The sequence below is a fragment of the Oenanthe melanoleuca genome, chromosome 1, assembly GCF_029582105.1.
Source record: "Oenanthe melanoleuca isolate GR-GAL-2019-014 chromosome 1, OMel1.0, whole genome shotgun sequence".
In the NCBI taxonomy this organism is placed as follows: Eukaryota; Metazoa; Chordata; class Aves; order Passeriformes; family Muscicapidae; genus Oenanthe; species Oenanthe melanoleuca.
The window spans coordinates 51,118,527-51,144,003 of NC_079333.1; the positions used below are offsets into that span (position 1 = coordinate 51,118,527).

The window sequence follows — 25,477 nt, forward strand, 5'->3', positions numbered from 1 at the left end:
CTGCCCGGCGGCGCGTCCCGTCGCCACGGGGACGGAGGGCGGCGGAGGCTGCGCCCCATGGGCGGCCCTGCCCGGATCCGCGGGCTGTCCATGCCCGGCCGGGCAGCGCTCGGGGCCCGCGGGATGTGCCGGGCGCCCTGCGGCCGATGGGTGCGGGGCCGGGCCGGGATCCGCCCCAGGGCCCTTCTCACCCGCCCTGCCGGCGGGAATGGCTCTGACCCGGACATTTCATCCCAAACGTGCCGAGCCCGCCCTGCCGGCACTGCCGGTGGCCCTCGCAGGCTGCCAGCGAGGGAGCGAGTGCAGGGCTTGCCTGGCGGGGAGCGGCTGGTACCGGAGCTAATCTCCCTCGCTAAAACGCAGCACAACTAATAGGAACAGTTTTGTAGCGTTTGCTCATATTTAGTGCGCAGCTTTGCCTATGGAACCACTGCAAGCGCCCAGTGACTTCAGTGTTCCTTACAGAGGTTTCCAGACTACCGCTGATCCTGGCTTCACTTGGCCGTGGTTTCATGCGGCTTTTCATAGTTTTTAGTATAAATTAAATCAATGTGGAATTGATGTTTTTTTTCTTTTTCGTTAAAAGTTCAATTCTGCAGTATTGTTCCATTCACAAAATAATGTCACGTTTTACGAAATCATATTATAATCCTACACAGTATTCTGTACTTCCTTCCCATGCATTAACTTTAGGATGCACTGTGCTTTTCTTTATAAAACACTCATCAACTTGCTGCTTATTAAAAGTTAAGATCTGCAATAATTTGCATACTTCCAGGACATGATATTTTTGGGAAGAATCAACTGCAGTAATGTTATAAAAAGTAATAAAAATGACAGTCATAAACGTTAGTGTCTATTTCAGTAACACCAAGTCATATTAAAGCACTGACTATGTGCAGTACTAATTTGGGAAATTTTATTTTAGCCACTGCTCTAAGAGGAATACATCATGGATAAATATGAAATCATTAAACAAATTGGAGAAGGATCTTTTGGCAAAATATTCTTGGCAAGAGGAAAAATGGATAATGAGCCATGTGTTATCAAAGAGATCAATTTAACTAAGGTAAAACAACAAACCTTGAATGACATTTACCAGATTGTGCTACATGCATTTAGCTGGGAATGAATTTAGGTTATATTTTATCTCCTTTGTAGTTCCATCCCAGTTATATAGGGGTAAGCTTTCCAAAGACTGTGTTCTTTGCTAATTTATTATTTTAAAAGCATAGATTAAATGCATATTTTGATATTAAGTCTTTGATTTTACTGCATTTTTGTTTTTTTCAAAGCTTCTTTCTCCCTGCAATGTGTGGCACTACCTAATTCAAATTTTGTAATAGTTGATTCAACTACAATGAAAGTATTGCCCCTAAAATCACAATTTTATGGTAAATTTCTCTGAGCTTTTTAATTTCCTTGTTTCCCATTTTCAGGCATGAATAATTCACCGTGGAGTCTTTCCAATTCTCATTTATGTTTATGGCAGTTCCATTCATCTTATCTGATTTTAAGTTTCCATTCTGTTTTTTGTCAGCATTTGAGCTGGCCAGACATCCTTTCAAGGAGAACAAGAGAATTAAGTCCTTTTAGGAAGCTATTGGTCACATGTGTTTTAGATTTCTGATTTAGAAGGAGCTCAATTGGGCCATGACACTTCTGTCTTCCCACTGCAGAGGCAGTTTAGGGCTGCTTGCTCAGGTGTTGAGGGAATATCATGGCTGTATCTGGTTCCATAAAGGCAATTGAAATCTCTGTGATTTCAATACGGGGGTTTTAGCAGTCAGTTTCAATGAGTGCCTGCATGCTTTTGACAGGTCTGTTGCTATTCTGGGCCACCCCAGTGAATTTCTAATACATTAGAAAATTACAGTAGAAGAATTAGTTCTAGAAAGAACTGTACGTCTTCCAGATTCAAACCTGGAAAAGCTGACACATGAGCAATGACAGCTAAATGAAAAGATGGATAATTTCTCTCTCTGCTCGTGACCAATAAACCCCATGCATTTCTAATCTTAGATTTTAATGTACTAGCTAGAAGAATGGCTGCTAATGAAATATTACTGTGGATCCCACTTATTCAAAAATCAGAAGCTAGAGACAGAAAGTTGCTTCTCTGAAGTCAAATGATTGTGTTTAATATAGTAGTGTGTTTTATTCAGTTACTGATTTTTGAATCTTTAGGGTTTACATTTCAAAAGTATTTCTAAAGAATGAGGGTAAGAAACTTTATGAATACAAGAGAACATTTTGAAGGATAGATACTCAGAGAAATGAATTTTTAAGTTGATGGAAGTGTGGTCATAATAAACTGAATAGAAGTTTTCCATTAATGTAACAGAGCAAAGAGTTTGCCTGAAATGTTACAACAAGTAACACTGGTAAAATGAAGGATTCTTAAAGGACTTCTTTAACTTACTTAAGTTAAAAGGTACACATTTGCCTGTTTGTAAAATGTCAGAGTTGGGTTTGACTTCAGTTATGTTTCAATACACTTTCAAATATACGCTTCAATTTTATTTTTTATGTTATATATACATAATGTTTTATGATATATCTCCATTGTCTTGGTACATTGTGTTTTTTTATTAGTGGGAATAGTTTTGGTAATGATGTAGCTGTTTTTGAAAAGCATTAAATATATCATTGCTAGCATTTAGTTTCTTAATTCTTTGTAGATGCCTATGAAAGAAAAAGAAGCCTCTGAGAAAGAAGTCATTTTGCTGGCCAAGATGAAGCATGCAAATATTGTAACCTTCTATACTTCTTTGCAAGGTTTACTTTTAACATTTTTATTTTAATTGTGGTGAAAGGAGTGGGAGGCAGAAAACCTACCTTGTTCATGTTGATGACCCTTAGCCCTGTCCCTAATGCCTTACTTAAACGTGGGTAAAGGTCTCAACTCCTAGAAATGGACGTGAGGCATCGAATTCAGGTATCACTTGTGTTTTTCACATGGGTGAGTGGGTACTTGGCATGGACCTTAGATTCTGAGGTATCTGTACTGTGTAAGTTGAACTTTAGTCTTGATTTTTTATGGCAGTATGGAGTTTAATGGGAATTTTCTAGGAGTTTCAATGGAAGAGAGCTTTTGAGTATAGCAAGGAATAGACTGATCAAAAGGCTGATGAAATAGGCAAGAAATAGATATCATTTCATCTGATCTAACCTCAGGTTCCTCATTTTTTTTTATCCCCATCATGTACGTATGTCATTATGTGGTTATGATACATGCATCACATATGCATGCACACATATATACATAGACACAGACAAAACAGGCAGGCACAAAAAGAGGCCATTAAATAGCAATGCAATCTATCAGTACATCTGAAAGTGTCTTTCAGCATCTGGAATGTAAAAACAGTATTGGCATTTCATACCTTGATACAGCACTGTCTTTCCAGTAATCCAGTATCTATCTCATAATGCTGTGCTAGTCTTTTTCCTTCAGGTGTATTTTGAATTGTCATTCAAGGATAAAGAATTCTGCAGGACTGAAACAGATAGAAGGAATTCTATTCACCAGGGAAGCATATTCCCTGTATTTATTTTTTCTCTGACGTCTGCCATAAGCAATGCCTTATGTAATAGAAGCTATAGTTGCAGCTTCTGTTCAAATTGTTCTCTTTGACCAGGACTGTAAATGTTTTAGGGGACATGTGCATCAGATAGTCTTCTGACCCCAGAGAGGTAGAATTTTACTATTAAGCAGGCCTTACTGTTTATTTTTGCTTTTTGGAGTATTGTCTACTATTAACCTTTTCCCTAAGCCTTACTGCATATTTATTGTTATTGAGCAAAAAACCTGAACTTTGAAGCATTCTGCTAAGTTTCCTCTAAGAACATCTGCCAGAGGGGTGTCTTGAGGATTTCCTCATGTATTTAATATTTTGCTGAATCTCTGTTTAAATATATTTTCATATCCTTTATTTTTGCATCAGGTTTCACTGGAAGTATCCATTTTTTCTCAATTAGTCTTTGAAATGGAGGAGTAGGTAGAGGTTAACTGCTACCTTCTGAAAGAAGGATCATAAAAATAAAAATAAGTTGTTGATGTGTTAATGAATAATACAGGAATAAAGGCAAAATTATGCTTTTCATTTCAGAAAACAACAAGCTATATATTGTGATGGAATACTGTGATGGTGGAGATTTAATGAAGAGGATAAATATGCAGCATGGAGTGCTGTTTGATGAGGAGCAGGTGAAAGACATTTTCTTTAGAGGGAAGTACATATGTGAAACACTTGGTTTGAATTATTCAGTAATAACTGAACTTTTAAAGAAAACCTTGGTAGTTTTATTTGGAGTGTAGGAAAGATTTTTTAGCACTCTTTAAGATCTGAAATTAATTCATTAGCAGTATGATGATGACTTTTTAAATGTCCCCTTCCTCCTATTGTTCTTTGCATCGTAGATGTACTTTTTCTTTACATTAGTAAAATACCCATTAAATCATGAAGACCTTCTTTTAAATGGTGCTTTCCTATAGTGGGGAGGATGTATTATCTACAAGTTCTTGATTTCTTGGTGCTATTTGCATCATGGCACACAATCCTTTATACTGAAGTCTTTGGTAAATCTCATTCATTTCATTTCAGTCAAAACTTCTCTAATGCCATTTAAATTGTTAGACCAGCACAGAGAAACAACCCCAGATATCTGACTGATTTTGGGCCATGTTCAAATATATTTTGTTTTGTAAATAGGTGATTATGATAAGTATTGCAATTCAGAGAAGTAGAATTTCCTACTATTCCTCATTACTTATCCTTTATTTTTTTACTAACTCTTAGCTTTCTGAAGAAAATTTTCTTTATGTAGGAATTAGTGGACTGAACTCTGGGGTTATTTAGTCATAAAATAAAATATACTTTTGCAGGTACAATGAAATTTTGCATAGAAACCAAGTAGATAGTATCCAACCTGCTAGTGGAAATATACTCTAAGCCATAAAATTGAAGAAAAAAAAAAGTATTTGACTATTCTTTTTGCTTTAGTAGTAAAAGAGAAGCTCCTTAGTGGAGAAGTCAGTTGAAAGTGAATTACTAGTTCAGTAATAATGAATTTTAAGATCCTATTGGGAGTCATACAAGTGGCAGAGAGAACATGAAAGGAAGTAAAAAAGAGGACAAACCCACAGATCATGAAAGCACAAAGGAGAGAACCAACATACAAACCCCTTGACACTGACACAGAATAATACATATCCAAAGCAAGGGAAAAAAAATACAGACAGAAGAATGAATTATAGAAATTAAAGATACATCTGATGGTCAAAGAAAAGAAAGCAAATGTTCCCAACTTAAGATAATAGTATTAAAATATCTTAATATTTTCAAATGTATTTCTGAGAAAGCCTCATTTATGGCATCAGCCCTAATCAGGAAATAATCTATTTAATATCAAACATTGCTAAATAGAAGGTTATTTATTATTTGAATCAAAGTCTTTCATGTACATGAATTTTACTAAACAGAGAAGCATATCAGCAGGTTATAGTTTTTTTTCTGAATTTAGTCCAAAAAGGCCATTAAGAAAATGTGTCTATATTGGCAGTTAAATATATGTTTAAAAGGTGTACTGGATCAGGTTAAAGGATAAACACATGTGCTTATTTATTATGCAGGTTCCTTCATAGCTTGCTTCTTTTATCACATTTCAGTCCTTCATCTTTTTTCTTGCTTTTTTTTTGTTTTGTTTTGTTTTGTTTTGTGTTTTTTGTTCCTGGATCACATTCAGTAGGACTACAAATACTACAGTTGGGTGGTAGCACTTCCATCACTGAAGATTAAGAAGCCACTTGCCAATTCTGTCTTAGTTATTTACACTCCCTTGCTTCTTAGAAAAGGTCTATTATTCTTACTCTCCTTTGGCATGATTCTTCAGTCCCTTTTCAAGTGCATGTCCTGGCACAGTCAGGGAAATCTTGATGGGGATAAGGGAAGTGGGGTAGGTATCTATTTCCATTTAGTTTAGTGATAGCGCTAAATGGGAAGGAGAAGTCTTTGGCATTAACTTTAGAAGTAGCTTTTTACTGTTTTACATTGTATATGTTCTATGTATTTTAGATTTAGTTGTTGTCTTTATTTTATATATTTCAGTAAGATGCCCCATTAGAGTCACACAAATTTATAGGTACCTGTTCTCTGTAACTTTCATTTCAGATTCTCAGTTGGTTTGTGCAGATCTCCTTGGGCTTGAAGCATATTCATGACAAGAAGATTTTACACAGAGATGTAAAAGCACAGGTAATAAAACTGGTACTGAGAGGGAGTTGTTTTGTCCTGTGAAACATATGCTTAAGAAGTTCTGCCATCTTTCATTATCACATACTATTTTTGGGTTTATTTGCAGAACGTTTTTCTTAGCAATAATGGAAAGGTAGCAAAGCTTGGGGACTTTGGCATAGCAAGACAGTTGAACAGGTAAGCATGGTTTTTAATCCTGTGACCTGCACAGAACAGGAATGTTTGTGAATGTCCAAAATGCAGCCTGAACATCCAAGGTGTGGATTGTGCTTGCTCTGGAGGTCTGGGATACACAGGGATGCTACATTTTCTCCTGTTTTCCTAAAACATGGAACCACAGACGTATCTAGCCTAGTAACTGGACTTCTGCCAGGCATAGGACATAGGGTGGAGAAGCTACAGCCTTTGCCTATTCTCTGTGGAACTGACATAAAGAGATTCTGGAGGCACAGTTGCTGCCCATGCAGCTATTGGTAATAACTTCTGTCACCTCATAAAAACAAAAGTGAAGACCATTTAAAACTAAAGAGAGAGTAAAGGAAGAGAGTTTGGACGTGTGCTGTGTGTCCTCCAAGACAGAGCCTATGTTAATTTTTAAAAAAATACCCAGAATGACCACCTGGACCCGAGAACATGTCATGGTTGGCCTTGTGTCTGTATTCTTCTCCCAAAAAGAGAGGCGTTATCTTTAATGACTCTGGGGACAAGGTTGGCCTGTCCTGTGTAGTGGCCAGGTATGGTGAAAACATGGTAGGGGGCTTAACAATAGGAATATGCTTAGATTTGATCTCTTTTTGTGCCTTTTGAATATCTTTAACAGAACTTGACCCTCAGCTTGTAAACTACTGATGCCCAAAGTGCCTTCCTTTGGAAGTGTTCTGGCATAGTTGCTGTAAAGATTGCTTCTACACAGCAGAACAGTACCTACCTGAGATAGGAAGTAAACCTCAGAATCTGAATGTCCAAGTACAAACACTTTAGAAGTATAGAGTAGGCTTACACAACAATATAATTGGAGCTTGACAGTACTTCTCCTCCTGTAACTAGTAATTAAGTTTCTGTGGTGAGTTGGTACTGTCTGGATGACAGGTGTCCACAAAAGCTCTGTCACTCCCCTCCTCAGCTATACAGAAGAGAGAAAATACAGTGGAAGGCTTGTGGACCAGGATAAGGACAAGGAATTGCTGTGCTTTCTGTTGAAGTGCAAACACTCTCCACTATTAAAACAGTGGATCATTTTACACAGAACTGGGAAATTATGTAGTTTTCCATGGGGTGTTCCATTATTCAGCTGTTTTGCAAGCAGACGTTATGTCCCCCATAGGCTTTAACCTGGGGCAGAGAAGTCTCTAGTTCAGTTGTCTGTAAACCTTTTCAGTGTGTAAGCCTTTTTGTTCATTGTGTTTTGTTAGTACTACAGAGTTTGCCCATACCTGTGTAGGGACCCCCTATTACCTTTCACCTGAGATCTGTGAAAATCGACCATACAACAACAAAACGTAAGTCTCTGTCTTCCTACATGTGTGAGGATGTGCAGACATGAAAGAATTCACTTTAGTATTATGGTTTAAATCAGTATTTGTGCAGAGCATGGGAATTTCTCATGCTCACCCTTTGTGTAGTTTTGTATTATTGTGTACAATAATCAGGTGCATCATTGTACACAACAACTACCTTACATTATACAACAATGTCAGTAGTATTTTGGCTTTCAATGTCCAAAATGTAGCAATCATGACTTGGCTGTGATGAATCTACAGGCTTTATATAATTATATGGCTTTATAAAATTACTTATACTTTAAACTCTCTTTTAATGCTTCTTGTTAGTAGTGGTGGGAAATATAAACCAGTATTTTTCCCTTTGCTTAATCTGCTTCTTCATCAATTACTAAATTTCTCTCATTTCCAAGATATAATAAAAAATAACCAATGCATCTTTACAGTTCCAGGTTTGTAAACTTTTGATACACTCATTTATCATTTATCATTTATAAAAATACACTCAAATGAGAGCTGCTAGTTTGGCTACTTTGGAAATTCGCAGTAGCCACTTGCAGGAAAGACAAATAGGTCTGAAGCTTACCACAAAATACTAGATGAGAAGCAATGCAAAGTCAGGAGGTGAGTGGGCCTAGACCCCTTTCTCCATGTGAGAAATATGATCAGCACCAAATGTTCTGGAGCTCAGAGCAGCATCTCAGCTCTGACAAGTTTACTCCATCATTGTCTCCTCAGCTATCAAATCAGCTTTGTCCTTCATCCTGCTAGAAATATTAAACAGACTTCCTGTATCACGTGCCTTTTCCAATTATAATGATAAAACCTAATTAGATACCATAGAAACATTTGTGCCACAACTAAAAATAAATGTCTAGTTGTTCTTTTTAGTGCATCTTAAGAAAAAATAAAATTTGCACCAGTCTGCAACAGAATAATGGTAATAAATTTGGGAGCTGAGAAAAGGTACTGATAACATGCATAAAAATAATATAGACTTTTCACTGAAACTTTAATTACTTCTTATTCACAGAGATATTTGGTCTCTTGGCTGTGTGCTTTATGAGCTGTGTGCACTAAAGCATCCTGTAAGTACTGTGCAATCAGCTCATTATCATATTATTAGAAAATATAGTGGTCACCTTGTAAAGCCTGAAGTAGTAATAGTATTCACAGTCAGCTACAAGAGTTATTTTCATCTTATTTATTGATATTAAAGAATGACTGCTAGTGTTTAACTTTATATTGTATCTGTTTTGTGTGTGCAAAAAGAAAAAGTATTATGTTGTATTCCTATAACTTACATATATGCATATGTGTGTACATACTTTGAACATATATTTGCTCTTTAAATTTTGCTAAACTTTTTCAAGACAGATGAACAGTGGAAAGAATTAAAGACAGGCTTTAAGATTAGGCTTAAGTTTGAAAATAACTATTTTGAAAATCTAAATGTCTAAAGTTTGAAAGTCTATACTTCTTAAAAATCCTAGAAAGTCTATACTTCTTAAAAATCCTAAACCCCACATTTCCCCAGAAAGTGGTTTGAGTCCCTGGAAGGATTTTCCTAAAGGAAATATATTTTGCTTGAAAGCACATTTATGTCAGAAAATAACTGAGATAGCATCTTCAGGAAGTTGTGTTGTCCTCACCCTGGTCTGAGCCTAAGGTAATCCTCAGCCTGTGACCATTACATGGAGAAGGGAACACAGCAGAAACTAATCTTGAAAACAGGAAAAAGATTCCTGGGACCAGCAGATGTTGTCTTTGTGCTGAGCTTGGATGTGGGAGAATGTAGAGCAGCACTAATGGAGCAGTTGTGCTGAGCTAGGAGCTGATTTCACAAAGTGGCAAAACATGAAATATTACTTTCTGTGAATATTAGGTGCTTTATTTTGTATTGCTGCCCACTGTTTCAGTGTGAGGTCAGTGACTTAATGCAGACATAGAGAGGAAATGCAAGTGAAGCTAAGGTAAATTAATTCTACCACCTTTAAAACAGCCACATAAATAAAAGGGTGATTTTAGAAAGGACCTGGGTTTTTTGCCTAAGGCCCTAAAAACTATATTGATGCTGACCTCTTAAGAGATCTAGTGAACTGAGAGGACTAAATTACCTGACTGGCATCACTTGTTAAAAAATTAGGATTGTGTCTTCATTCTGGAGGGAGCACAGAATGCAGAAGTTGTTGGGTGAAGTGAGTTTTTTGAAGGTGAACCCTGTGCAGATCTCTGTTGGACAGCTTTTGGCAAAACACATCATGTTTCTTTCTGGAAAGATGGGCTTCTGTGTTAACTGTCTGACAGCAGAAGGTGAATAAAACTCTTCCAGGTACAGAAGTCATTAGACCTTTTAGTTGTACAGCTGAAACCAGAAAGCACAATCAGAGGGTGGTTATATTAATTTTCCACAGCAAACTGTGGTTAGCAAGGAAGTATTTGTGGAGGGATTCCACAGCACAGGACTTCTCACCCCTACTCTGTGAGCCCCCACCTGGAGTGCTGCATCCAGCTCTGCAGCCCCAGCAAAGGAAGGACATGGGCCTATTGGAATGATCCCAGAGGAGGGCCACAAAAATGAAGAGAGAGCTGAAACACCTCTCCTGCAAAGAAAGGCTGAGAGAGCTGGGGTTGCTCAGCCTGGAGAAGAGAAGGCTCCAGGAAGACTTAGACCAGTTTTCCTATGCCTAAAGGGGGCCTGAAAGAGATGAAGAAGGACTTTTGATGAGGGTATGTAGTGATAAGCAAGAGAGAATGACTTTAAACTGAAAGATGGTAAACATAGATATTAGGAAGAAGTTCTTTACTGTGATGGTGGTGAGGCACTGGAACAGAGAAGCTGTGGATGCCTCATCCCTAATGTGTTCAAGGCCAGGTTAGATGGGACTCTGAGCAACCCAGTCTAGTTGAGGGTGTCCTGCCCATGGCAGGGAGGTTGGAATGAGATGATCTTTGAGGCCCCTTGCAACCCAAATCATTCTATGACTGTGTCAGCAAGTACCTATTTTCAAGTTGGGCTGTCTAGTCCATCTTTCTGAACTAGCAATATTTACTATCCTCTTTTTATTGTTTTAAGTTTCAAGGCAATAGTTTGCATGAACTGGTGCTGAAGATTTGCAGAGGATGTTTTCAGCCAGTGTCTCCTAACTATTCCTATGACCTGAGGATATTAATTTCCCAGTTGTTCAAAATATCTCCCAGAGATCGACCATCCATCAATTCTATTCTAAGGAAGCCCTTCTTGCAGAAACTTGTTCTCAGGTATCTGCCCCCTGAGGTGAGTGACTGTACTGCTGCCTGTTGAGAGAAGATAAGTATTAAAGTAGTATGAACAGTTCTATCAGATACTGTTTTTTTCTGGTAGGTAGCACAGGAAGAAATCAGTTACACTGTGATACATAGAAAAAGGCCGTCAGCATCTCACTCAAGAGCCAAGCAGATACAAGGTAATGATGATAATATTATGTATCATTAGTTCTACAGTAACATTTGTTAGTTATGATACTGTTGGCTGCAACTTTCTCCAGTAGTCTCTACTGCAGGTCTGGATGAAAGGTTTCACCCAAAGCTAAAAGTAAATAGAGAACTGCAACAGCAGAACCATTCACCCAGGCAATGTCCTGATGTCCTGTTCAGCGAAAGACAGCTTCAAAACTAGCTCATTAGCTATAGTCATCTAGAAGAGCTGCCATAATCTCAGTTCTTTAAAAAACAGAATTTCCATAAGTGAGAGGCTTTGATCTAGTTTATGTCTGTCACATGGAAAACATCCTTACTGTGTGAAAAAAGCATAAATCTTGCAAAACATGTTCCACAGTATTTTACAAAACAATAAAAAAGTATTTTACAAAGTCTTCTAAATTTGATTAAATTGTGAGACAGTGAACTCTATTTTGTTTTAGTGCCCACTGATAGACCAGATTATGTATGCAGTTTCTAAGAAAACATGAATGAGACTAAATGTATGTCTATGACCTGTTGACCATCTGGTGTGTTTCTGGCAGTGTTACTTTGTTCTAATTGTATGCTCTTCATTATATCACACTGAATCCTCAAATTTATCTTTGGAATATCAAAACAATTAGAACAGTTCTATGAAAATAACCTTTGTAGTTACTTAACTACATTTTGAACTCCCCTTCTCCCCCCAAAAACATTCATCAGTAGTGTAGGAACTATATTATTTTGAAAATGACTTCTAATGAGATTTATGTGCCTGCACAACCAAAGCAAGCTTGAACAACCAAGTAACTTAGGCACTTGAAAAAAATCTCTGGTTTTTAATCATTGTTTTAATACATTTTATCTCCCAAACATGATACTCTAACAGTCAATACTCATGAAAGATCTAGAACTCACTTAGAAACTAAATTAAATCCAAGAAAGGATACTCTTTTTCATCACTGCATCTAAGATATTTGCAAAATACTGACTGACCAAACTGCAATGGTCTGTACTTGTATTCTCCTACTTGGGAAACTGATAAGGTAGATTTTTCACTTTTCAGTGTTTCTTTTCAAATTTCACAAGTAGAATAACATCGCCCTGCAATTTGTAGAGTATGGAGTACTGGGTTTAAGTAAGGGAATGCCTAAGCAGAGGCCTCTAGAGCCTGTGAACTAGACCTCCTGTTTCTGTTCTTGAAACTAGCATGAAATCAACACTCCATTTTATAAAGGTCTCCCTCTTATTCAGTGTGCTGTGCAAAATGAATCAATAAGATCCTCCTTACATGAATGTGACAAACCGTGTTTTCAAAGCATGTCATTCTCAGGATGAAAAGCAGAATGCCTAGGAGGTGTGAGGTATGGTGATGATGGCGAAAGGATGTAAGGAATGTTTATTAACCCAACCTGTCAATGTTAGGTGTGGGCATCCTACTATGGTTTGCAATCACATGATCGTTAATCATGTAGAGAGCACAGAATGCAATTCTTAAATCTCTTATTGTTAAAAAGCATATAAACTTCAGAAATCAAGAGTCCTGGACCCAATTTCTCTGGAATCTGGAATAGTGTTGCCTTTCAAGAAACAAGAATTATTTCAAAGAAATGAATGGAAGCCTCCTTCAAGTGTACATCAGCCTATTATTCAGGTACTGTGTATCCTCATTCTCATATATATATATACACACACATATATATACACAGACACCTTCAGAATTACACATAATTACAGACACACACTCACATATATATAATCTTCAGAAAACAAATTCCTGCTCTTAAAAAAGATACTTTGAAATGCTTAAGACATGAAGATGTATATTTAGCTTAATGCCAATACTAAGACAGTAGAGACAGTTAAACGTGCCTGAATCCTCAGAAGAGATGTTTTGAAAGCCTAAATGGTAAATACTGAATCTAGGCTGCTTTGGTATGGTCCTTTGTAACAAAAGGATTCAGGCATGCTTTGCATTTATGTTTGCACAAAGGCAAATAAGCTCCACATTTGCATTTTTTGCTATAGAAGCAAATACAGTGATCCTGTTACTTCAGCCATTCTGACAGCTCATTCATGGGCAAAATCACCAACACTCACTGCCATTTCCTCAGATACTTGTTAGTGACACCCTTCTCCCAAATGCAAGCCCAGTTTTTCACAACCACTTTGTGTCTCATTTGTTTTCCACCCCTTCCTTTCTTCAGGCAAGGTATCAGCTGTGTGCCATGCCCAGCCTCTTTCTTAGAATCACTGCACACATTTATGTTTATCTTTAAGAGCATGCAGTATACCTTGAATGCTGGTGAACATAAGCACAGTGCATTTAGGATCTGGAAACCCCCAGATCTGCACACTGTAGTTCCATGGGCTTAACTGCTGATAGTGAACATGGAATTCCCATAACTGCATCCATCATGCAATCACTAGCACTTGCTATGAATAATACTAGCCCTATATGGAGCACAGGACTTTGTTTTCCTCACAATTACATTTGTGCCAATGCAAATCCAGAGATGGATTAAATTGGAAAGGTAGTTTCCTCTCACTATGCACTGCTATAATCAAAGGCAGGATTTTGCCCACAGTGTTTTGACCTACACTGGGAACATTTCCACATTCTTTCAACATCCAAATAAACAGTGTGCAGGGTTCAGGGATACTTGCATAGTGACATACTTTGAAGGTGTTGCTTCAGGATCACAGAATCACAGAATGGTTGAGGTTGAAAAGGATTTGTGGTCATCACCTTGTTCACAGCCGTGCTCAGGCAGGGTCATCGAGATCCAGTTGTCCAGGGCTATGTCCAGTTGGCTGTCAAATATTTCCAAAGATGGACACTCTAAATCCTATTTGGGCAACCTATGCCCCACCCTCAGGCACCCTCATCACCCTCAGTGAAATTCTGTTTTCTGATATTCAAAGGGGACCTTCTGTGTTTCAATTTGTGTCCATTGCCTCTGGTTCTGCCACTGGGTACCAGTGGAAAGAGTCTGGCTTCATTCTCTTTGCACCCTCCCTTCAGGTATCTATTACCATTGATAAGATCCCACCTTCAAGCTAAACAGTCTGAGCTCTTTTAGCCTTTCCTCATAGGAATAATGCTCCAGGCCTTTCACTGCGTTTTTTCAAGCTTGTAACTGTCTCTTTTGTTCTGTTTTGGAGATCTCAGAATTAGACACAGCACTTCATGTGTAGCCTCACAAGTGCTGAGCAGTGCAAAAAGATCACCTCCCTTAACCTGCTGGGAATATTTTTACTAATGCAGGCCAGGATGTCATTCACCTTTCCATCAAGGGCACATAGTTGGCTAATGGTGAACTTTTTGTCCACCAGGCACCCCCTTCTTCTCTGTCAAGCTGCTTCCCAGCTGGATGGCTCCCAGCATATGCTGGTGCAGAGTGTATTTTGCACTTCCATTGCTGAACTCCATGAAGTTTCTGTCATCCCATTTTTCCAGTCCTTTGTGGTCCTTTTGGATGGCAGTTCAACCCTCTGGTGTATCAGCCACTCCTCCCAGTTTGTATTATCAGCAAACTTGCTGAGGGTGTACGCTCCCCTGTGATCTAAATCGTTAGTGAAGGTGTTGAACACTAATTACTGGCCTTCAGCTATGCTTCATCCTGTGATCACTACCCTCTGAGCACTTTTCCAGCAATTTCACTGCCTGCTCATCCCACCCTCAATTCACCAGCTACTCTATGAGGACTTTAAGGCAGACAGTAAGGCAAAAGCCTCTATGAAGGCAGTTGTCTGGTAGGAAATGTCCCCTTTCTCTCCCCTTGTCTGTCAAGCCAGTCATTTAATTGTAGAACATTAGTGAGTTGGTCAAGCATGACTTCCTGGTGCCTGCTTCACTAGTCACAGTTCTCAGTCCTCTGGCATTTATTTGGATAGACTATTTTGTTCTCCCTACTGCTTGGGATTGCCATACTTCTGGATACCATACTGTAAAACTTACTTCACTGAGGAATGAGTGACACTTTTTGGGTTACTTCTTCCTCGGGAACTTTTTCTGACAGTTGGAGACTTCTTATACAGATGTGAATTTATATTCTGCTGTAATCTGGATGTAGCACAGGTACATGAGCCTATTTCCAGTGTATCTAAGAAGGAAAATGGGAAGGACTTGTTACTGTATTTACCATCTGTGGAAGTGATACTTAGATGCATTTACATTTTTGTAAGAAAGTAAGCAAAATTTAGCATTTTTCTCATTCATGATATAGTCTCCCACAATGGAAAAGGTTGTGGATATCTTACCACGGTTATATCACGCAGTGGCAGCTAGGTGATAATCTTCTCTCCATTGTTCTTATGAAAAATGGGAATGACAGTTTTGTCTCCAAGGAGAAATGCAGGGGTGTTTCATCACAGTAAGAGCTTTGAGAAATGAAAGCCCAACTCCCACGTGCATATAATCAAAGAGATGTGAAATGAAGCAGCACAATGCTCCCCTGAAAGCAGCCATCAATGCCTGGACTGTCCAAAACTACATCCCAGGTTCCCCTTGCTATCACATGTCAAAATGAGGCTCCCCTGGAAATAGTTCAGTGCTTAAGGCTCCAGAACAGTGAAGTGACTTTAGGACAAGGACACTACAGAGTACAAAGCCCCATGCTGACTCACTCACACAACAGTGTGAGCTCCTGCTTAATGACAGGAGCTGATGGAACAGGGGAAAAGGAAAAGGAAATGGTGAGATCACATAAGCCCTGAGAAGTTCGGAAGTTTCTGGGTTATATTTGAAAGGATTTGGAAAACTATCCATACCATAGACAGTCATATTACCATGCAACTCAGACTGAAGGGAAGTACAGGAGGTGAGTTCAAACTTGTGCTGATACAAATGAGTACAGGTAAAATAACATCTTTTGTTATATTTTCAGCCACAGGCCTCCAGATTTAATATGGCAGAGAGTCCAGAAAGCTTTAGAGTACGTGGCCATTATGGTCATTACTATGAGAAGCTTGACAACTTGCAAAGGAAAGCAAAAGCACATTATGACCTTTCTCATATCAGCCAAAGAGTTGAAGATTACTATAAACTAAAAGGACGAGTTGCACCTCCACCACCTGATTGGTAACCATTTCACTGTATGTATGTCTGCCTTGTGTATTTTGAGTTATGAGCCTTCCTGAGTAAGTAATGCTGGGCACGGCTGATTTAGTGGAATGCCTTCTCTGCTTTGTCTTTGATAATTTTTATTTGTGGTTTTTTGTTTTTGTTTGTTTGTTTTCTTTTTTTAATGTAAGCTTGTTACACAACAACACAATTCCTGTTCCTGTTCATCCAGAAATTCCACCTGAATTGACCTGGTGTTTGACATTTCATCGTCAAAATGTCTCCCAAGTCTCAGCCCAATCTTTTACTGGGCAAAAAGTAAAACATAAGCTTTCTGTAGAATCTCTTATTATACCAAGGATAAACACTGTCTGTCTTTCACACCAGGAGAATAATACAAAGATCAGAAGCAGTTCTGCACTGAAGGGAACAGAGTGAGAGGCAGTCCATGAAAGTGGGTTTTTTACCATGCAGCACTTATATTTCTGTTTCAGATATAAAGACCCTTTCTCTAGCAGTTTATTTACTTCAAAGCTTTTCTGTTGCAAAGTAGAGGTACAACCTTAGGAGATTTCCTGTCCATTCTGTGACTGGCCATTTTAGACATGAATGAACATTGAAAATGTTGAGAAAGAAATTTTGAATACTTCCAAAGCTTTCCTTGAAAGTTGACAGAATCATTAATTTTCACTCAACAATAGCAATGTTTAGAATTTTTCAGTTACACATCTTCAGATTTAGAACATCTTTCCTGACCTGAATTCTGGTGCTTTATTTAAGGACAGTCAATTCAGTTTGGGAAATGGGAATGGGAATGGAAATGGGAAACAGGGAGCTTACAAATGACTGATGGTTATTTTATATAAAAAAGCAAAGGAAAAGTTTAGAAACTACACAAAGTTTAACTGATAGAATTAGGCACAGAGGAGAAAGACAATAAAAAGGTTGCTGAATATACAGCCTCCATTTTGACAGTTTTCACTCATTTTGAGAACCAGGGAAATCAATTTTGTTTTAATTAAAACTTTTCATACCGTTTATGAAATAAAAGGTGGAAGAGCTTTGCTGTACTCTTCAAAAGGCTTAAGTAATTTAAGTAATAGGAAAGGGAATGCTTGGAGGAATGTTTCCTTGTTTTACTGTTGTTTGTGCCTTATTTATACATATTTTATCGTTTGTCATATGTGGTAGAACCTATACAGAATTATTTGTGCAAAAGTAGCAGAGTCTGTGAAATAAAATGTAGTATATGTACATCACTTTCTTCTCTCAGGACTGCAGAATTTCTTCAAAGGCGATTTGAAGCCCAGCAGTACAAGATTAAAGTGGAAAAACAGATGGTAGGTAAATGCTGAACCACAGAATAAAATCTGTAAAAGAAGGAGAATGAAAGTCCAAAGATGAATTGATGTCTTTTGAACAGCAAACTTTAACACTGGCAGGTAGAAGGTTTTGCTCTACCAAATTCCCTGATCTGCTCTACAGTGTTCATCCTGAGGTTTTATTTTCTCATACAAAACTGTAACAGTCTAAAATTGTACTTTTTGTGACTTTTTCCTCCAAAAATGTGTACTTGTCTTACTGCATCCTTCAGTGGAACAGGGAGAGTGAATTGAGTGAGCACTGAAGGAGGGGATTCTAAATGAAAACTCATTTGCTCTGGGATTCATTTGTACATCCATAGGGACTGCGACCATCCTCTGCTGACCCGTATCATGACCAAACACAGCAGCAGAAAACAAAGGAAGAGCATCTCAAAAACCATCAGCAAAACATGTCTAGAAAGAATGAAATGAAAGAACAGGTAAATGAATCTCTTCCTCAATTGCCTAAAACTCTTTTCTTATACTTCTTGACAGTAGTATTCCTGGCATTAGAATTCTTTTTCATCAGTCTCTCTTTTCCATCATAGATTCCTTTCCATTCTTTTCCCATCTTTTAAAAGAGAAACAATATACTTTTATAGTTTTGCTTTTGGGAGACAGAAAAAACAAATGGATACTTCTATCTTAAGTGAACATATAAAAATATATTTAATCTTTCTATCTTTGGTTTATTAAAAACATTCTACCCTACTGTTCTTTAATAGGAGTATTTGAAACAATTGCAGAAAATTCGGGAAGAATACCACAGTGACATAAAAGAATTCAGATATAGAGCTGGAGTACTCCAGGTAACAAAGCTTAAACATATGGGTACTCATACTTACTTTTTTATGCTAGAATACTTTATTAGGAATTGAAATGAACATTTTTTTTTAAATGTTCCCTAGGAGAACCAGAAAATACAAGATAAAACCTATCTTGTGAGGCAAGGGAAAGCTGAGCACCAGCCTGAAAATGAAGATATATCTGGAACAGGAGAAGAGTCACTTCAGGTATCAGTATCATCCCATCTAAATAGATCTTTCTGAGCAAGTTCCACACTGTCTTTGATTCATTTTCTGCAACAAATCTGCCAATGTCCTCCTCAGTGATCCTGGATCTGACTTTTACTAAAATGAATTCACACCACTTGATTAAATAAAGTGGGTTATAGGCAGCCAGAGCCACATTAGGAGAGAATTTGAATTCCCAGTGATTTAATGGGAAATGTGTGATAATGAAAAAGAAACATTAGATTTTGGGCCTGCCAATCTGATGTCACTTTGTTTCACGGGCCCTCTGTCTTTTGGAGAAACTGCATAAAAGTAAAATCTGTAAATTGTTGCGGTTTCTTCTGAGGCTGAAGGCATGCACTGATTGCCACAGATCACAGAAGAAGCTGCATACTATTATTTACTTTGCTTTTTTCTGAAACATTCTTTCAGGAGACATAATAATATGAAAAGGAGTATTAAATGTTTGTAGGTGTTGCCAGGAAACAAGATATTGCAAAACAGGGCTATACTTTCTAGAAGCATGGGTTTCCACTAAAATCTTGATTGTAATCGCTTCCACAGTTTTCCAGAATGAAATGAGTCTGAGTCATCTTGCATGTGATCATAAAAAATAAAAGATGTATTATATCTTGACACAGTACTGTGTTTTTCTAACATGGGTTTTTGAAAAATCAGAGGCCTTCCCTTTATGCAAGAATTTCTGTTTTTCTTCTTGCCAGGATAAGCCAGAATTCACAATGAATGGAATATTCTTACAGATCTATGTAAAGGAAATTTATTAATATATTTGCTACTTAAAGAAGTCTCTTTCTTTATGTCGTATACACATATTAATTCAAACTGGGTTTTTTTTCTCTCCTTCCAGGATATGGAGCAAAACTTTAAACAAGTCAGCCTCCAGGAAAGGCAAGATCAAACAATATTGGAAAAGAGACATACCACAAAAGTATCCATCTTTACAGTTGTATTTTTTTTTAAATTTTCTTATTATGTCTATACATTTCAAATTACTGTGTTACTGTGGTAGGTCTGGAAATGAAGTTATTTGAGAGTCAATTAAGGGTGTTGGTTTTCTGGTTTTTAAAAGTTTATATCAGAAGAAAATAAATGAACTTTTCTGATCATTTGAGGGATATTCCCTTTAGATATGATCACTTAGTAATCAATCTCTACCTCCTCCTTCTTATACCAAACTGCATTAGTAGTGCATGGGAACACATGTTTATTCAAAGTTTAAGTAAAGTCAAGTCAGATTGCTAATTTTAAAATATTTTGTTATAAAATGTGATTCCTTATACTGCTTTTTAAATCATAGAAGCAGATGGGAATTGAATTAGAAATGCACATAAGATACCAGGAATGTTTCTGACCATAGGATCACTGTGAAGTGGACTAAAAGTCTTTTGTGAAATATTGCATGGAAGCAGTATAGTATTCACTTTTAGTTCTGGTTGACAACCAGCTGTCAGAACCAACTCTATTGCAACAATCTGAATTAAATATTTACCAAAGGCCCTTAAAGTCAAAAGTGAATGTAGTAATTTTAAAATATCACTGAAGAAAAATGATTATGTTTAAGGAAATCTATTTTTGTCCAATGTGTTCAACTTTGATCTTCTTAAATAGAAGAAAAATCTTGGTAAATAGAAGCTATTTTCAATAGAAGAATAATTTTCAAATTTGTAGTTCCATATAATCTGTGCACTTTTAATTACATGCTTTGTTAAAACAAATTAATAACACGTGAATTTTCTTTAGGGAGGGGTAAAATTTGAAATTAATTTAGATGTATGTTTTCCTGAGGAAGACATCATTCAAGAAGCAGAGGTATGTTTTAGTTATATTCAAAGCATTTACATTAGAAATTGGAAATGATGTCAGCTCCATGATCTAAGATTTGTTTCCATAATGAAGCTTCCTATTGAGGATTTGTTGTCATGTTGCATATGTCTGCCCTTCTACAAGAGGATAATTGCTCAGAAGAAAATTGGGTGATACTTGGGTCAGTCTTTCACATGGTAAAATATGAAGAAGTGCAGATATTTAAATTTCCTAAGATGTGCTTGAGAGGAAGAACTTATCTCAACAACTCAAACTGAGTTAGTTTGCAAATGCTAAATTTGATTTGTAGATTGTTTTAGTACATTTCTGTTTCTTTTCAGAAATGAAGCAGTATTGTATTGTATCACAAAGCAAGAACAACTACAGACAGTATTATGCTTTCATTTAGTAAAATTAAAATTAAGTAAAAATTTAAAATTATTAATTGATTAATTTAAAATTTATTAAAATTTGTGGTTATCAACATGTGATAGCTATCTATTAAGGTTTTTATTAGTATATTAGCATTTTAAAAAATATTTCTAACAGCAACAAAAAATTCTTTCTAGTATATATATTTTTAATTTATAAAGTACTATTTTTTTTTTCATTCTGTTGTTTCCCATTTCTGTGGAGCCCCACACAGCCCTCTGATGCACAAATCACAATGTGGCTTCTGAGTCCTGCTGCTTCATCATTTGTTACACAATTTTTTACATGAGGTTGGCTGGCAAGCACAGTAAAATGAGAAAGGATTAGCTATTGTACCGTATTTGTTTACTGTTTCCAGAGTAATTTACTGTTTTTTCAGGTACTAGATCAACTTAATGAGACTTTAACTTTTGTGGATGGTGAGAATCTTAAGGAGAAATTGGTGGAAGTTTATGAAAATCATACAGACAGAGCTTTGGAAAAACTGTCTGACTACCCAACAGGTATTTACTGGGGAAATGCAATGCTGAGTATTAATCCTAAAAATTACATAGGAGTTAGGTAAATCCAGTAACTCCAGGCTGTAGCAAGTTTATCTCATGTCTTTATATCACATAATATTATAATCACATGGCTATCTACTTTACAAAAAAAATCTAAAGAACTTTGCCTCTTCTTTTTCTTCCCCTTAGAGTCCATACATATGAAAAAACCCAGAAAACATTGGCAGCCTGGAGCCCCTCAGACACTACTGAATTTTTTAGCTGGTGCCGATGTCACGTCTGCATGTCCTACTATGGCTGAAGATGAGCTTGGTGAGAAAGTTTTGGCTTTCATTGAAAGCAGTGAGCACCTAAAGTTCAGCCAGACTGAATTCATCCATTCCTGGATGTTCACATGATCCAGCAGGCTTTTAATTGCAGGATTTTGTCACAGCAGAGGTTATTGTACATGCTGAGCCATAGAAGTCAGTTGTCACTTTTCCCTCTAACACTGCAATCGTGTTGTGTTTCTCATACGTATCAAGAGCGCTGTGCTTTATGAAGCTCTCTGTGGCCTGGCTCAAAATGCCCATCTATTCAATTAATCATCACCACTATTTCAGGACTTGAGCTGCTCTCACACAGGATCCAGGGCAGTGAGTGCCAGTGCTATCCTGGAGTGTGGTGGAGTTCTGTTTTCCCTCTGCTTGCAGTGGTGGTGCCACCACTGTCACGAGTACTGCCTCACCCAGCTGTGGCTCTGGTGATGCTCCACTTTAAAAAAGTCCCTAGGCTTCTTACAGTACCACTGCATATATTCCCAGGCAGACAAGGATCTTCAGTGTCTGGTGTCTGCAAACAAGGAGCTCTTCCAGCATTCCAGCATGCTCTGCACACCTGAGATAGACAAAAAATAACCTGAAGGTCTTGCACGGATAGTAAACACAAAGCAGAATATTAATACACCACCTTTTGTTCATTCTACCTTAGATGAAAGACCAAAGGGCACAAAAGAAACAGGAAGTTTTTTAAGCCCTTTCAAACCAAGAAGAAAACAAGTTTCAGAGCAAAGAGCTGCACCTGCCTATTCCAGGTTTAATAAAAAGTTACTTAAGCATTAAAACCAGTGTTAAACATTTTTAGTGATGGGTAGTCCAGACTATTTTTTCCTTATCCATCAGATCAAATACTTACCAAAAAAATCAGGAATATTCCATAAAGGAAAAAAAAAGTAGATTCCAGAATTACACAAAAGGAAGAAATCAGTGTTGAAACTAGAAAGTCTGAATCTGACAAAAGACATTGCCGAGCTACAGTCATGCTTTAGTGACCTGAGAACTTCGCTGTTCTTCAGATGACCATGTTATTCTGCCTGAAGACATCCCAGAAAACAGGAAGCAGTGGAAACAGACACCACCAGAGACACTCCTGAGCATCTTAGCAAAAGCAGAGCTGTCTGATGATTCCTTTATCTGTTTTGAGGATGACAAAGGTAGGATGTTTTTTTCCTGTAAATACTGCGTGCTCTTCTTTAGAGTAATATTTCTTCTACCGTTGGCAGAAGGTCTGTGATGAAAAACAACATTTTGAAGCAGTTGGCAACCTAGAAAAACAGAGACACAACCTCTGCTCTGTCCCTGAAGCACTGAGAGGTCTCTTCCAGGATGCTGCTGTTTTCAAAAGCAGGGCTTTTACCTTCATATGTAATTCTTACATTTGCTTGGTTTTACAGAGGAAAGCTACTACTGCCAGCAGGCTTGTAGGTATCATAAACCTGGAGCTAGGTCCTGCAAGTGTTGAGGTTGAAGAACCCTGTAAAAAGCTTTTATTCAAATACATACATAAATTACAGTGGCGACTTTACAACAATGTCCATACTAATACAGCTGACTCTGCAATTGATTCAAACTCACCCACTTGCAGCCCACTTTCCTAAGGTTACTGTTTAAAAAAATTACATTTACTTTGCATCAACAGAAGTGTGACATTTATATTGTTGTAATTTGAACAACAACATAACACATCAAGCATTTATTTACTTGCTATTCCTTTACACATACCTTTATAGTTTTCTACTATACAGCTGAAGGAAAGTTTCTCTTTCTTTACAGAAGGGAAATTAACTCTGTTGCCTCCAAAAGAAAACAAGGAAGATGATTCAGAAACATACTCTGTTGCTGTTGATGAAGGTAGACTTGAACCAAGATCAGATGATGAAGACACGTAAGTCAAGCCCATCAGAAGATAAATCCACACAACTGGACAGTTTCTACATTGCATTGCATAAAGTTTTTTTGTGTTCTTAAAAATTCATGAATAGAACTTACAGAGTCTGCTAATTTAACTTTTAATTCTGGAATTTGTCACAGCCAATGCTATAATTAAAAATTACAGCAGAAATATTAACATGGCTTTGCAGCTCTTTTCTCTTGCCTTTTAAATACAGACAAATAATCTGACAGAGACCGAAGAAACAGTGTCGCTTGTATGTTATTTATAAAGTGTTCAAAAAAACCCTAAGAGTCCTTGAACTGAGAAAGTTTGTAATAAAGTTGTATTTATTCAATTAATATCATTCTCTTGTTTTACTGTGCAGGAATTTTGAAGATTCTGAAGATGAACTCAGACGTGAGCTGGAGGCATCTCTAGAAAAATTGTCAACTTCTCCAGGGGAGAGAACCATGGAGTATCACAACTTTTCAATAAATAAAGGTCAAACAGATGAAGAAAAGATGAGTTTACCTCAAAAACTTGGAAAATCTGATGATGATTTAGAAAATAATCATGGGTAATTTGATGTTAATGATCATCATGAAAAAGAATTAAGATTAATAGAAGCTGCAATTTTTTGCTCTAAAGGGAAAATAAATCAAGGTACTTTTCAGATGTCTGAACACTGAAAAATCCTCATCCAGACTGAAATGCTGTTTCATCTGTTACTCTGAACTACCTGGACATATCTGACAAGTCTTGCTTGAGCAAGTTTCTGATTGTGTACTCTGTTTAACCATTTTTGTATCATGTAAGAGAGTCTCCTAGTTTGTGTATTTTATTTCCCTAGTTAAATCAACTCCTTTTAAAAATCTCTTCCAGCTTTTCATAATCAATGTGTACTGCCAGTACAGCTTTGAAATCTAGTTTCATTTACATAGTACTGACCCTATGCAGTAACATCAGCTGCTCAGGAGTTTTATATAGTAGCAGTAGAAGTGTTTGGTAGTGCCATAAGAATTGTGCATTCCTCAGTTCCTGATAAAACATGTAGGTATGTAGGTTCTTCCAACCGTATTTTTTCACATTAAAAATTTCATACAATCCAAGTGAATCTAAAATAAAGGGAAAACTACAGTCTGTAGTCTGATTTTAGCAGTTTTTTCAAAGAATCATTTATCTTGGAAAAGATCATTAAGTTCAACTGTTAACACTGACAAGTCCACCAGTAAACTGTGTCCTTATGTGCCATGTCTTTTAAATACCTCCAGGGTATTTACTGCCTTCCCAGGGCAATTCCAGTGCTTGACAGCCTTTCCTATGTCAAAATTTATTCTAATATCCAATATAAACTACCCCTGGTGCAACTTGAGGCCATTTTCTCCTGTCACTTGTTACCTGGGAGAACAGACTGACCCCCACCTGACTCCACCCTGCTTTCAGGCAGTTGTGGAAAGTGGTAAGGTCCTCCCTGAGCCTCCTTTTCTCCAGGCTGAACACCTCCACCTCCCTTAGGTGTTCCTCACAGAACCTGTGCTCCAGACCCTTCGCCAGCTCTGTTGCCCTTCTCTGAACACACTCCAGCATCTTAACATTATTCCTGAACCGAGGGGCCCAAAACTCATCACAGGATGTGAGATGCAGCCCCACCAGTGCCACATACAGGCATATTGTAGATTCTGAAAAAAAAAAAAAAAAAAAAATTCTGAGTACAAAGGCTATAAAACAAAAATATTGACTGCAAAAAGTATGACTGTGGGTAGAGATTCATGAAACAGAAAAAGACTGAAAATATTCAATAAACAGAAGAGGTTCCTGATAAATAAACACTTCTTGACATAGCTCTGTAACCAAAGCACTATCATGGTTTGTGAAGCCAGGTGATTTTC

General features: G+C 37.4%; 1 protein-coding gene across 1 annotated transcript; it reads left to right on the forward strand.

The window, feature by feature from the left end:
- Positions 1–952: 952 nt before the first annotated feature.
- Positions 953–25,464, forward strand: NEK5 (NIMA related kinase 5). The gene is made up of 22 exons (XM_056496660.1): positions 953–1,069; positions 2,682–2,778; positions 4,113–4,210; positions 6,174–6,257; positions 6,364–6,434; positions 7,670–7,756; positions 8,790–8,844; positions 10,833–11,033; positions 11,121–11,202; positions 12,715–12,851; positions 16,087–16,280; positions 17,536–17,602; positions 17,947–18,066; positions 18,352–18,435; positions 18,535–18,639; positions 19,508–19,588; positions 20,401–20,469; positions 21,275–21,398; positions 21,588–21,710; positions 22,732–22,869; positions 23,489–23,600; positions 23,974–25,464. The coding sequence occupies exons 1-22, from the start codon at positions 953–955 to the stop codon at positions 24,167–24,169; spliced, it is 2,442 nt and encodes an 813-aa protein (XP_056352635.1). The 3' UTR covers positions 24,170–25,464.
- Positions 25,465–25,477: the final 13 nt, after the last annotated feature.

Coding starts and splice junctions, on each gene's coding strand:
- NEK5 (XM_056496660.1), top strand. CDS start 953: ATGGATAAATATGAAATCATTAAACAAATTGGAGAAGGATCTTTTGGC. Junction 6,435..7,669: donor ATAGCAAGACAGTTGAACAG/GTAAGCATGGTT, acceptor GTGTTTTGTTAG/TACTACAGAGTTTGCCCATA. Junction 16,281..17,535: donor GCACCTCCACCACCTGATTG/GTAACCATTTCA, acceptor TTCTTCTCTCAG/GACTGCAGAATTTCTTCAAA.